Below are 12,471 nucleotides of genomic sequence, written 5' to 3'. Positions count from 1 at the left end.
CTATTTCAGGTCATACAGACATTAGCTTATATTCTCTAAGTAGCAACAAGCTGCTTTTTTTTTTTTTAATGGAAGCAAGGTTCAAGCGGTCTAAAATCAGTCCAGCTTTGAAATTTCTTATTGACAAAGGTAACACAGGTATTATTTGTGACTCAGAATCATGAACAACTCTGAGACAAATTCTAGGGCAATCTCTCAGTGATTCTAAGCACTGTGATGTCTAATTTGATGTTCTATCTGCAATAAATAATAATACTTAATATCCGTATAGCAGTTTATTATATAAAAAGTACTCTTCTCTAGAGTCTCTGACTTATTCATAAGGAAAACTCTGTGATGCAGATACTTAAGACCCCAATTTACAGAGAAGGATGCTAAAGTGCAGCACATTTAAGTTACTTTCCAAATGTCACACACAATAGAGCACAGAACCAAGAATGGACGCCTGGTTCCATTCCCCTCATCTGCGTTCTTTCCATCCACATTCTAGAGAACCAAACAGTAAATTGACTTTTCTGAAGCTCCGCTTTCTCTCTTTCTTCTATTTAGTTCTTTTTGATACTTTCTGGAAAATAAATGTCCTTAGACAGGCGTCCAGAACACCAGCATTATGGTAAATTCTGTAGAGAAAAACTGGTCTTATTAGTGCCTCAACTGTGGGTTTCTTTAAATCAGTCAATTACTGTAAATACTTGATCAAGCAAACATTTAAAGAATAATAGATTACAGAGGTTTAAAACATGTGTTAGGTATTGATTGCTCAAATTTTGAAAATGACTTTGTAGAATAGCCATAATGAGAACCTCTGTTCCTTGTTTAAATAGTTAGATAATTAAAAAACAAAACAAAACAAAACAAAACACTTTATGGGGAAAAAAATTGAGGTATGAAAAAATACTGTCAAGATTGACACTTTCCGCATGTAAAAATTTGATAAGGTCGTTTTAATCTGGATCTGTTTTAATAATGTGGTTCTGTTCTCAAAATAACATGATCAATTATGTTAAAAAACAAAAAAAATCCTAGGTCTGGAAGGGGCCTAGCAGTCTAATGAATTTGAGCAAAAACTAAGGCGGCCTTTGCCCTGCAGTGAATAGAGAATGACTTATGTGTGACAGATTAAAAGATAATTAAAAGCTTTTGCTTTTAATTAAATGAGAAAGCATTATTACATCAATATTAATGAAATTCACTACACATGGCTCTTAATAGAAATTAAAGGAATAACTATATCCATATTTATTCTTCAAGGCTCCACCTTCAAGAGATAATGGGTGAGAGGATTTTCTTAAAAGAATAAGCCTTCAGGGCACATAATCTTCCTTTCTCTTCCTTTTATTACCCTGTAAACATTAAAGAGACATCTGCAATAATAATAACAGCCAAAAATTATTTTCATCTGATTCTGTCATCCTAAGCCATCTACAACCTCAAGATATTTTCCACATCTGCCTGAGTCAAGGTTTGATGTTTAGACAGAAACAGTGCCTTTTTTTCCCCCCTAAATTAAATTAAAACCATAGCTACAGAAATCTTGCTTTCTGACAATTGTGCTATTTCCCTAGGAAACTGATTTTGCAAGCTAGCTGCCTTTGTAGATATAGGTAAAATAAAATAAGTATTCTTACTGAAGGCTATAAAAACCTCTCTAACATAGAGAGTGGTCAGTATCCAAGAGTGACCAATGTAATAATATTCCATCAATTAACAGTGGTCTTGTAGAAATCGCTGCCTTGATTGAAAAGAATTAGATATGCCTGCAGGTTGGGAATGAATGGAGTGGTGGACAAGGCTCCTTAACAGATACAATCAATGCTGATCTTATTGTGCTTAATAATGAGCCCAGGAAAATGAGTAGTTTTGAAGTGACACAAAATGTAATAAATATCAAATTTTCTGATGGACAATTGTGGTACATTTCAATACATTTTGTGGTGCTGATATGGCAAATATCATACCACAAGTCACCCAGGAATTATAATGCCTAATGCCCATTTATATAAACTTTACTTTATGATAAAAATCGCAGTAGAAAATAAAAACACATAGCTCACTGGATTCCACTGCAGACAGAGAAGTAAAACAAAACACAAACCCCAGATATGACAGGCTAATATGGTCAATGAAATAAATATTCATATATGGAAACTGGATGAAATGTAGTTCAGGTTCCCCCACCCCACTCCACCATTAAAGCAAAGATTATACATATTTTTACCAGTATTTTGAGAAATTTTATCAAATCTCCATGGGGAATGGACGGTGATTTGGATGAATTATAATTATTTAGCCATTCAAAACAGTCAGTCGTCGTTCGCAGCTGTACATCTGGACACTGTTTGTTAACTTCAGACTGTATTTCTTTAATGCAGTGTTCTATGCTATATAAAAGAAAAGAAAAAAACTATTTTGGTAGGAAGTAGGTATGGAGCTGTCACATACCACAGGGCCCTAAAATGCTTATATGCAGTACCTGGTGACACACAATTTCCAAAATTATAAAACACCCATATAATATAAAAACAGTAACAGGAAAACTGTATATTTTCATTCATAATTGAAAACTGGAAGTTCAAGTTTTCTGGCAGTTTCATTTCAAATGCAATAGAGGAAACATATCTAGCTACTAAAAGATTAATTAGAAATTCATCTGTGTTAAGTAAAATTTCAAGCATATTTGCAATGAAATAATGATCCTTTTGGTAGGCAATGGATGGAAGACAGAGATAAAACACTCTTGATGACCGAAATCAGAAACATATATTGACTAAATTATGGAAAACCTCAACCAATCCAAATTAAGAAATCACAAAACAGTTACAAACAAGTTACAATTTAGACCCAGAGGGATGGTGTGGGGAGGGAGGAGGGAGGAGGGTTCAGGATGGGGAATACATGTATACTAATTAAATAATTTTCTATAAAAAAAAAAAAAAGAAAAAGAAAAAAAAAAGAAAATTGTGAATCACTATATAAAAAAAAAAAATAAATAAATAAAAATTCCATTAGAAGTATCTTCAGCTCTGAAACTAAAAAGATGTAATATGTTATTTTAATTTTCATTTACAAATGTGCATTAATTATTATAAATCTTTGTGATGACCTTAGCATAATGTCATTTGTGGAGTCACATGTATATGACATATTACTACCACCTGATGGCAGCATATCTAAACTGCAAGAAAGCTTATAAACAGCAAAGTTATTTTGAAGCTGAATCCCTTCACCTCAAACAGTTATGTATTTGCTTCTTAATAGTATAAAGAAACATCTGTTACCAAAAAAGTTGCTACTGTTTTGAAAATATCACTATTGTTCATTATCAACATGTGATAGAAACACTTAGGCTTTGGAAACCAAGCTCTGATAATTAAAATTGATATCATATGAAATTCTTTTCTTCAAAATGTACAAGGTATTGCTTGTATATAAAACATAAACTTAAATTCTAAGGAAAGCTTTTCAGGAGACTTCTGAGCATGAGTGAATTCAAACCGAACTACTCTGAAACAAATACATTCTGAGAATCAAAAGCCTTTTCATGAAAACAAAGAACTTACAAGAAAAACAATAGCTCCTTAGGCCACAGGCCATTCAGTTTTCTGATGAGACAGGCTTATTCAGGAATACCAGTTCCAAGTCTGGCACAAGATTGGCATATATTTTCTACATTTACGTATGCACCTCTGTGAACTGAGAAACACGATGCCCGAAGCTCACACCTTGACTCCAGGGACTGGTTATCAAAGGTTTTTTATGATAGCATCCTCCTGTGTCTCATTCAGTGAAACCTAATAGATTGCAGCAATGTGAACTGGACAGGCTCGGCTGCTAGTCTACCTAAATCTATTTCAATCAAGATTCAGCTTTTAGGCTAATCTCTAACATCTGAATCTGGGTAGAGGCCAATAACTACAACTTTATAGAGTAAAGCCTTCAGAGAGCTAGATTTCAGCAATTTGTTCAAACACTGATAAAGGGATTGAGCAGTTGCATTTCAGAGGACCTCCCTCACTGATAAAACTGAAGACAGTTTGAGCTGGCTTTTAAAATCATTTGCCACAAATTTTAAGGTGATAGAATTCATCTCTACCTCATTTTGTTTTTAGTTGGCTGTATATCATATCTGTACCTGATTTTGTTTTTAGTTAGCTGTATAACGTGTCATTCTGCCATTCACCACTGTCTGTACATCTTGCTGAACTCTTGATATTTATCACCTAATTATTATACAAATGAGTATTTTCAAAATTTAAGATGAATGTCAGTTTGTAATGTAACTTGCCAATTTTTTTCTTCTTGAATGTCAAAAATAATTTTAAATTCATTTTCAACATCTAAAAGATAACATTATTTTTCATATATGTGCAGTAATATTGCTGATAGAGATGGTAATCTTGGGTGGGATGAGGTCTATATATCAATAGACTTAAATGACGCAAGATCTTCATATAGTTTTTCAGAAATAACATGAAACTTGTCTTCATTTTGGTTTAAGCTGGTTTTAGAAAAGGCAGAGGAACCAGAGATCAAATTGCCAACATCCGCTGGATCATCAAAAAAGCAAGAGAGTTCCAAAAAAACATCTATTTCTGCTTTATTGACTATGACAAAGCCTTGACTGTGTGGATCACCACAAACTGTGGAAAATTCTGAAAGAGATGGGAATACCAGACCACCTGACCCTGCCTCTTGAGAAATTTGTATGCAGGTCAGAAAGCAACAGTTAGAACTGGACATGGAACAACAGACTGGTTCCAAATAGGAAAAGGAGTACGTCAAGGCTGTACACTGTAACCCTGATTATTTAACTTACATGCAGAATACATCATGAGAAACACTGGGCTGGATGAAGCACAAGCTGGAATCAAGATTGACAGGAGAAGTATCAATAACCTCGGATATGCAGATGATACCACCCTTATGGTAGAAAGTGAAGAAGAACTAAAAAGCCTCTTGATGAAAGTGCAAGAGGAGAGTGAAAAAGTGGGCTTAAAGCTCAACATTCAGAAAACTAAGATCATGGCATCTGGTCCCATCACTTCATGGCAAATAGATGGGGAAACAGTTGCTGACTTTGTTTTTTAAGGCTCCAAAATTACTGCAGATGGTGACTGCAGCCATGAAATTAAAAGACACTTACTCCTTGGAAGGAAAGTTATGACCAACCTAGACAGCATATTAAAAGGCAGAGACATTCTTTTGTCAACAAAGATCCGTCTAGTCAAGGCTATGGTTTTTCATGTATGAATGTGACTATAAAGGAAGCTGAGCACTGAAGAATTGATGCTTTTGAACTGTGGTGTTGGAGAAGACTCTTGAGAGTCCCTTGGACTGCAAGGAGATCCAACCAGTCCATCCTAGAGGAGATCAGTCCTGAGTGTTCACTGGAAGAACTGAAGCTGAAGCTGAAGCTCCAGTACTTTGGCCACCTGATGCAAAGAGCTGACTCACTGGAAAAGAACCTGATGCTGGGAAAGATTGAAGGCAGGAGGAGAAAGGGACAACAGAGGATGAGATGGCTGGATGGCATCACCGACTGGATGGACATGAGTTTGAGTGAACTCCGGAAGTTGGTGATAGACAGGGAGGCCTGGCGTGCTGTGGTCCATGGGGTCGCGAAGAGCCGGACACGACTGAGCAACTGAACTGAACTGAGCTGAAGTTGTTTTCTGCTTCAGTTCAGTTCAGTCGCTCAGTCGAATCCGACTCTTTGCGACCCCATGAATTGCAGCACGCCAGGCCTCCCTGTCCATCACCAACTCCCAGGGTTCACTCAAACTCATGTCCATCCAGTCGGTGATGCCATCCAGCCATCTCATCCTCTGTTGTCCCCTTCTCCTCCTGCCCCCAATCCCTCCCAGCATCAAAGTCTTCTCCAATGAGTCAACTCTTTGCATGAGGTGGCCAAAGTACTGGAGTTTCAGTTTTAGCATCATTCCTTCCAAAGAAATCCCAGGACTGATCTCCTTTAGACTGGACTGGTTGGATCTCCTTGCAGTCCAAGGGACTCTCAAGAGTCTTCTCCAACACCACAGTTCAAAAGCATCAATTCTTCAGTGCTCAGCTTTCTTCACAGTCCAACTCTCACATCCATACATGACTACTGGAAAAACCATAGCCTTGATGACACAGACCTTTGTTGGTAAAGTAATGTTTCTGCTTTTGAATATGCTATCTAGGTTGGTCACAACTTTCCTTCCAAGGAGTAAGCGTCTTTCAATTTCATGGCTGCAGTCACCATCTGCAGTGATTTTTGAGCCCCCAAAAATAGTCTGACACTGTTTCCACTTTTTCCCCATCTATTTGCCATGAAGTAATGGGACCAGATGCCATGATTTTCGTTTTCTGAATGTTGAGCTTTAAGCCAACTTTTTCACTCTCCTCTTTCACTTTCATCAAGAGGCTTTTTAGTTCCTCTTCACTTTCTGCCATAAGGGTGGTATCATCTGCATATCTGAGGTTTTTGATATTTCTCCCGGCAATCTTGATTCCAGCTTGTGCTTCATCCAGCCCAGTGCTTCTCATGATGTACTCTGCATGTAAGTTAAATAAGCAGGGTGACAATATACAGCCTTGACGTACTCCTGTTCCTATTTGGAACCAATCTATTGTTCCATGTCAGGTTCTAACTGTTGCTTCCTCACCTGCATATAGGTTTCTCAAGAGGCAGGTCAGGTGGTCTGGTATTCCCATCTCTTTCAGAATTTTCCACAGTTTATGGTGATCCACATAGTCAAAGTCTTTGGCATAGTCAATAAAGCAGAAATAGATGTTTTTCTGGAACTCTCTTGCTTTTTCCATGATCCAGCGGATGTTGGCAATTTGATCTCTGGTTCCTCTGCCTTTTCTAAAACCAGCTTTAAGTTGTTTCTAATTGTCTTTAGAAACAAGGTCAGTTGTGAAATTGTTACCAAGGTAATTCAGCAAATAGGAATCCAATTAACACATTTATTGACCAAAAATGTCAGAAGTCTAATGTTGATGTAGAATGTCTGCCCTAAATAGTTTAAATTCCCAAATGTACACCATTAGCTGGTTTAGCAAGGACTTTCTAAAAGGATATTCCTAACTTTATTTGTAATATTAAAACCACTGAAAATATTCTAAATGCCCACCAGTAGAGAGAATGGTTAAATAATTACATTTATCCCATGAAACACAGTCATGAAAATGAACTAGAAATACATGGATTAATTTGATAATGATAATACATTATCAACATGGATGAATCTAACAAAAGTAATGTTATGGAAAAAAAGGTACAAATGAATATGAACCATATAATAGCTTGAAAGCAAGCCATATGATCAAAACACAGTATTCAGGATTATAATCATACATAGTAAAAGTATACAGAAATGTGCTAGAAAACAGAGCACAATGTATCAAAATGTTGAATCACTGTGTGGTACACCTGAAACAAATATAGAATTTTAAATCAACTCTACTTTAATACTAAATACATACTTACATACATACATTTTAAAAGAAAAAAGAAATGTGCTGGAATGATCAATATCACCAAATGCAGGGTGGGGATGGGAGTGGGGTGAGACTAGTGAGGTGCACGTAGTGAGTTTCAGCTGCAGAGGTAACGTTTTATTCCTTATACTACATCATGAGCACGTGAATGTTTATCACAGTATTCTCTATGCCTCTTCATATGTCTCAACACTTCCTAATAAATCTGAACCCCAAAGTGCTTTAATTATAATGACTCTGAATTATCCAAGTTAATGATGTGTGCAAGCGGATGCATTACTGAGTGGCTGTGTGTAAATCAATTTATAAACCATTTCTAAGATGCAACATACAGCATGCTTTTTTTAAAGGATATAATTTTCTCATTCAACATTCAATCCTAGGTTCCTTGAGTGGGAAAATTACTTGTTGAATGAAAGCATATCTGAGAAACATTAACTGAATCCTGAATATGCGGCAGGTACTGTGATGTATGCTAAGGACCTAAACATGAATAAGACATGGTCCCATCCCTAAAGGAATTCTTTCTAGTGAGAGAGATAGGCCTGTAAATGAAGAACTACACTCAGTAAGACTTGATAAGAGGTGTGTGTACAAAGCGCTGAGTCGGGAGGAGTACACAGGAGGTAGTCACTCAGTGTGCCTCTGGGAGGTGCAGAAAAGGCTTCTTCCTATAGAAAAGGAGATTATATGCGAGGATATTGATGCTCTAAGAAAACTAACCAGATCACTGAGCTTAGAAGTCCCTGATACCTGACCCCAGAGAATTCAGTGCTGGTCATCTAATCTCATGGCTGGGTCACTTTAAAACTCTGTTTATTTGGACAATAAAAAAACATGAAGTTATTATTATTATTATTTTTTTGGTCACAACCATGTTTACACATGTAGGCATGTGTGTATGTATATATGCACTATTTTACTCCAAAAGGATAAAGATGTCCTGTGATAGGCATCACTAAACAACTGCACAAGAGCTGGTTAACACTGGGGGTGGTGCGGTTGAGGACAGGGAGAGGAACTGAGGAAAAGAGAACAATTATAATCGTGGTGCTTAAGCTTACTGTAAAAACTCTTTCAGGATTTAAAACTCTTAGTCGTTATTATTCAGTCACACAAAAAAGTTCAAAGGGGAAAAAAAATATGTTCTACCAGTAAAAATTATTAGAACTTCTTCAATGTAAAGGTTTTAGAGGACATAAAGGTGTGCTTTCATAGAAGGGTGAGAGTTTTTATTTTTTAGAGCAGGGTAGAGGTGCCATGGCAGAGATTCAAGACTGCATCTACAATATGGAAAATGGAAACATTAAAAAGCTTTTTTAAGCTTTTACATGTTTGTTGCTCTTGTTTATACTTTTTACCAACATAAGTTCAGTCTAAGGAAAAGGTTTTTTCAATACTCTGATATATTTAAAAACACCAAGAACTAGTTGTGAAGTAAATAAGAGTTTTCTGCCTTTTAGATAAACCTAGCTCATCTAAGGAGATTAATAAAATTCCTTGGAATTAACAGGTAATTAATAGGGAAGAGACTGATAAACCATAAGTCAGCCACGAAATGAAAACTTACTTTCTTGAGACAAAGATGTTTTTCAAGCGTATTTCTTAAAAGGCTGTGAAAAGAATTTATAAGACGACTATTTCAATGAAATGTAGCAAATTTATATATTTTTGCTAAACTATTTTCTGTTTCAGTTATTTCAAAAGTTTTAACTGTACTCTCAGGGAAAAAAACATCCTTGACCCCAAATCCTATTAACAACACTCTCCTTAAATCTTCTCAAATGAATCTTCCCCTTTCCATTCCTATTGTGAAAGAAGGGGCTCAGGATCTTATCATCTCTCATCTGAACTATACAAATAGCCTCCCAAGAGTCCCATCTATTGTCAATCCACCTTTTGTTCAGAGTTATTCTCACCAGTCCTCACCACAAACGTTTACAGACGCTTTAAAATGTCCAGATTGCTTCAGGAAAGTTCAGACCAATGTAGGGCAAGTGCCCATCTAAAAAATCTAAAGCACTTCCAAAAGAGTCAACCAATTGTGAAATACCCCCCAACTTCCATTCAATGGTGGGGTAGTCCTGACATTGCTGGAGTGAGCCTGGCATCATATACCAAGGTACAGTTTCACTTTTAAAATTACATATGACTTGGGATCCCTTTCCATAATGTAGATAGGAGCTCCATGGAAGTGGCACAGGACTCGGTTAACAATATAAAGAACATTTCCCAGAAATGTTCTACAGCGATATTAGGACATGGCAGTTTAACATCCATGACAAGCAAGAGTAAGTTAATGTGCTATCTTTTTTATCTATGGAGGCTTCCCAGCTTTCATATTTTAGCATAGTTACTAAAGTCAGAATGTGACTTATCCCAGTGAAACCACACAAACTGAAAACTGGAGAAAAAGTGAGAAATTTGCACCAGCATTTACTTTGGGGATGATTCCCTTGGTTCTCTTCCTGAGAAAGAGAAAAAAGAAGAGAGAAGGAGAACGTATATAATAATGAAAATCAGACTATATCAGGAACATATCTAGTTTACATCTTTATCTTCATTGCCCAGATACATGCAATCACTAAGCCAGACAGATCTGACTGCAAGTTACAAACTGAGGGTTTAATTAATACGTATGGCCACACTGAGGAGGCGGGACATTCAGTATACCATTTCATACACTGCTCATGGGAGAGAAGACAGTGGAAGGCTGGCTGAGGAACAATCTTATCACAGCTAATTATACAACGTCTAAGAAGCCATCATATAACCGTTCCTAAGGAAGGAAGGACACATGTATGCATGTGTGTGTGCAGTAACAGCAGAAAGACTACAAATAATGTAAATGCTCATCAAGAGGGAATTGACTTAGTATACGGAGAAAGTTTTTAAAATACATTAAAAAAAATCTAAGTAAAGTACACCCACAAATCCCATCTGTGTAAAAAGGAGAATATATTTTTGGGTGCACACAACTATATATAAAGAACATTTCTGGATAGTTCTACAATAATTCATTAGTGTAAGTTACCTCTGAGGAACAAGATGAGGAGGGTCAAAGGAGTTAGAAAACTTTCTCATCTCTACCCTTCCATACTCACCTTTTCCTTGTATTGGCCTTTCTCTACTGTCTGCAAATCTTCCTGAGTATGTATCATTTTATAATGTAAACTACTTACCGGAAGAGAAAACTAGCACTTGATGATAGCTTCTTGTATCCCATTCCACTCATCTAATGTCACACTAGCTAAAGCAGACACAGTAGATGTCTAACCTCTAGCCTACTTTGTCCCAGGACTTTTTTAGGCAATGAGAATACAGTGCCAAACAGTTAGCCTTTAAAGCAAAAATAAAGGAGAAAACAAGACCAGCTTTCAGGCTCCCCAACTCAACTTCTTTCCAAGTCCCATAAGACGATATTCTTAGTCATAATTCTAGAACAAAGACTGTGATTAGCAAAAGCTGTGGCATTAGTGATCCTTTTAAGACAAGGTGTTTACTTTGCTAAATCCTTGACGAAGCCCTTTCCCAGGGAAAGCTATTGGGGTTGAGTTAGCTCTTGAGGCATTAGTCATTGGCAGGAGAGAGGGGCCAGCCACACAAGCTACATCTCCTTACCAGGGCCCAGTCTCCTTCTAGCTTTCCCTCCCCCATGCTTGTCCTCATAGCTGAGCTGGCTTCACTGGGCATCTCTGGTTGGCATCTCAGGGCTGGGGGTTACTTCCCCCTCAACCATTAACTCTGACCCTCCCTCCAGAATAGTGCCCTACTATTGCTGGCTCAATCTCCTTATCAGGTCTGCATTTTTACTACAATATTATTCACACCTTTGCCATTAAAACAGCTTATAGACAGGAAGACACTTACTTCCTTTTCCTTATTTCCCATGGAAAGATAATACAATAATACCTCTTACTGGAATATCCTGAACGGTGATTCTTTATTGTCTTAGGCCTGTTTGGCCAAAAGTAAGTAAAGCTAACTCACCTAAAAATAAAGATTATACTTTTAAAACCTGTTGAACACCTAAAATGTATGCATTACCTGAAAGAATCTCTTAATGATAATCTGATAGAGCTACTGATCCCACATTTTACGCTACTTATCTCAGTCTCCTGAAGCAGAGGTCTAATGAGAGTTTTGAGGGCATATAATACAGGACTCTGGAGAAAGAAGTTGGAACCTCCTAGACTTCAAATAATGGAGCTAATGGTGACAGATCATGATGAGAAGAAAATGGTCTAATATGCCACCTCAAATCAGAGAGCATGGTTAAATTTATAGAAACCATCTATCCAGTATTCTGCCACAATATAACGTTAACGCCCTCCCCTACCACTCTGACCCTACCTCTCCTGGATCAAGACCAGTGATATTATCCACAGGAGGACTTCTTGTTCTTTCTTAGATTTAAAAAAAAAAAAGAGGATGGTGGAGTAATCCTGCACAGTGCCAGCAAAACTTACATCCTGAGGTACACACAAATACTGTCTATGGCTAAGAAACAGAAAGGCAAACGAAACTCAATGATATATCAACTGAACATTAAGAGGAGAAAAATCATTCATGATGTACTGTAAGCCCAAGAAAACTTCTATGCCTCAATATTGCATTAAGCTAATACTAAGTTTTGTTCAGCTCAAAACAGATTTTAGTGCTACGTGTGGTTTTTAGTTACCGGGGTGAGTCTGTGGACACACAGAGGGATATTCACAGTATCCCTCTTTGGCAGGATATTTACCTTTCCTGCTACCAACGGTGATATGTGTTAGAAGTAAGTGATTCAGTGTCACTGACTTCCACTGTCAGACCTAAGAGTCACCTAGCTCTGACTTGAATGCAAATGAGGATGTAAAAGTGAAAAATGGTCTGGGAGAATGACAGCCTCTCTTGAAGGGCAGGTGAAGGTTCAGTGACCTCTGGGCATTCTAGTCCATTCTGGTGAATCACTGCTTTGGGAAGCAAAAGACCCTGTGGCTCATA

The 12,471-nt window shown here is 37.2% G+C and overlaps 1 protein-coding gene across 3 annotated transcripts in view; it reads right to left on the bottom strand.

Annotated features, from left to right (window-relative positions):
* KIAA0825 (KIAA0825 ortholog) overlaps nt 1-12,471 on the bottom strand; it is a 428,728-nt gene that overhangs the window by 344,086 nt on the left and 72,171 nt on the right. For all 3 annotated transcript variants that reach the window (XM_027545600.1, XM_027545602.1, XM_027545601.1), the window contains one exon: nt 2,219-2,381. In XM_027545600.1, coding sequence (XP_027401401.1) covers nt 2,219-2,381 — 163 coding nt within the window. The remainder of the gene's footprint in view (nt 1-2,218; nt 2,382-12,471) is intronic.

This window comes from Bos indicus x Bos taurus, chromosome 7 (assembly GCF_003369695.1).
Source record: "Bos indicus x Bos taurus breed Angus x Brahman F1 hybrid chromosome 7, Bos_hybrid_MaternalHap_v2.0, whole genome shotgun sequence".
Lineage (NCBI taxonomy): Eukaryota > Metazoa > Chordata > Mammalia > Artiodactyla > Bovidae > Bos > Bos indicus x Bos taurus.
This window is presented reverse-complemented; position numbering and strand designations above follow the sequence as displayed.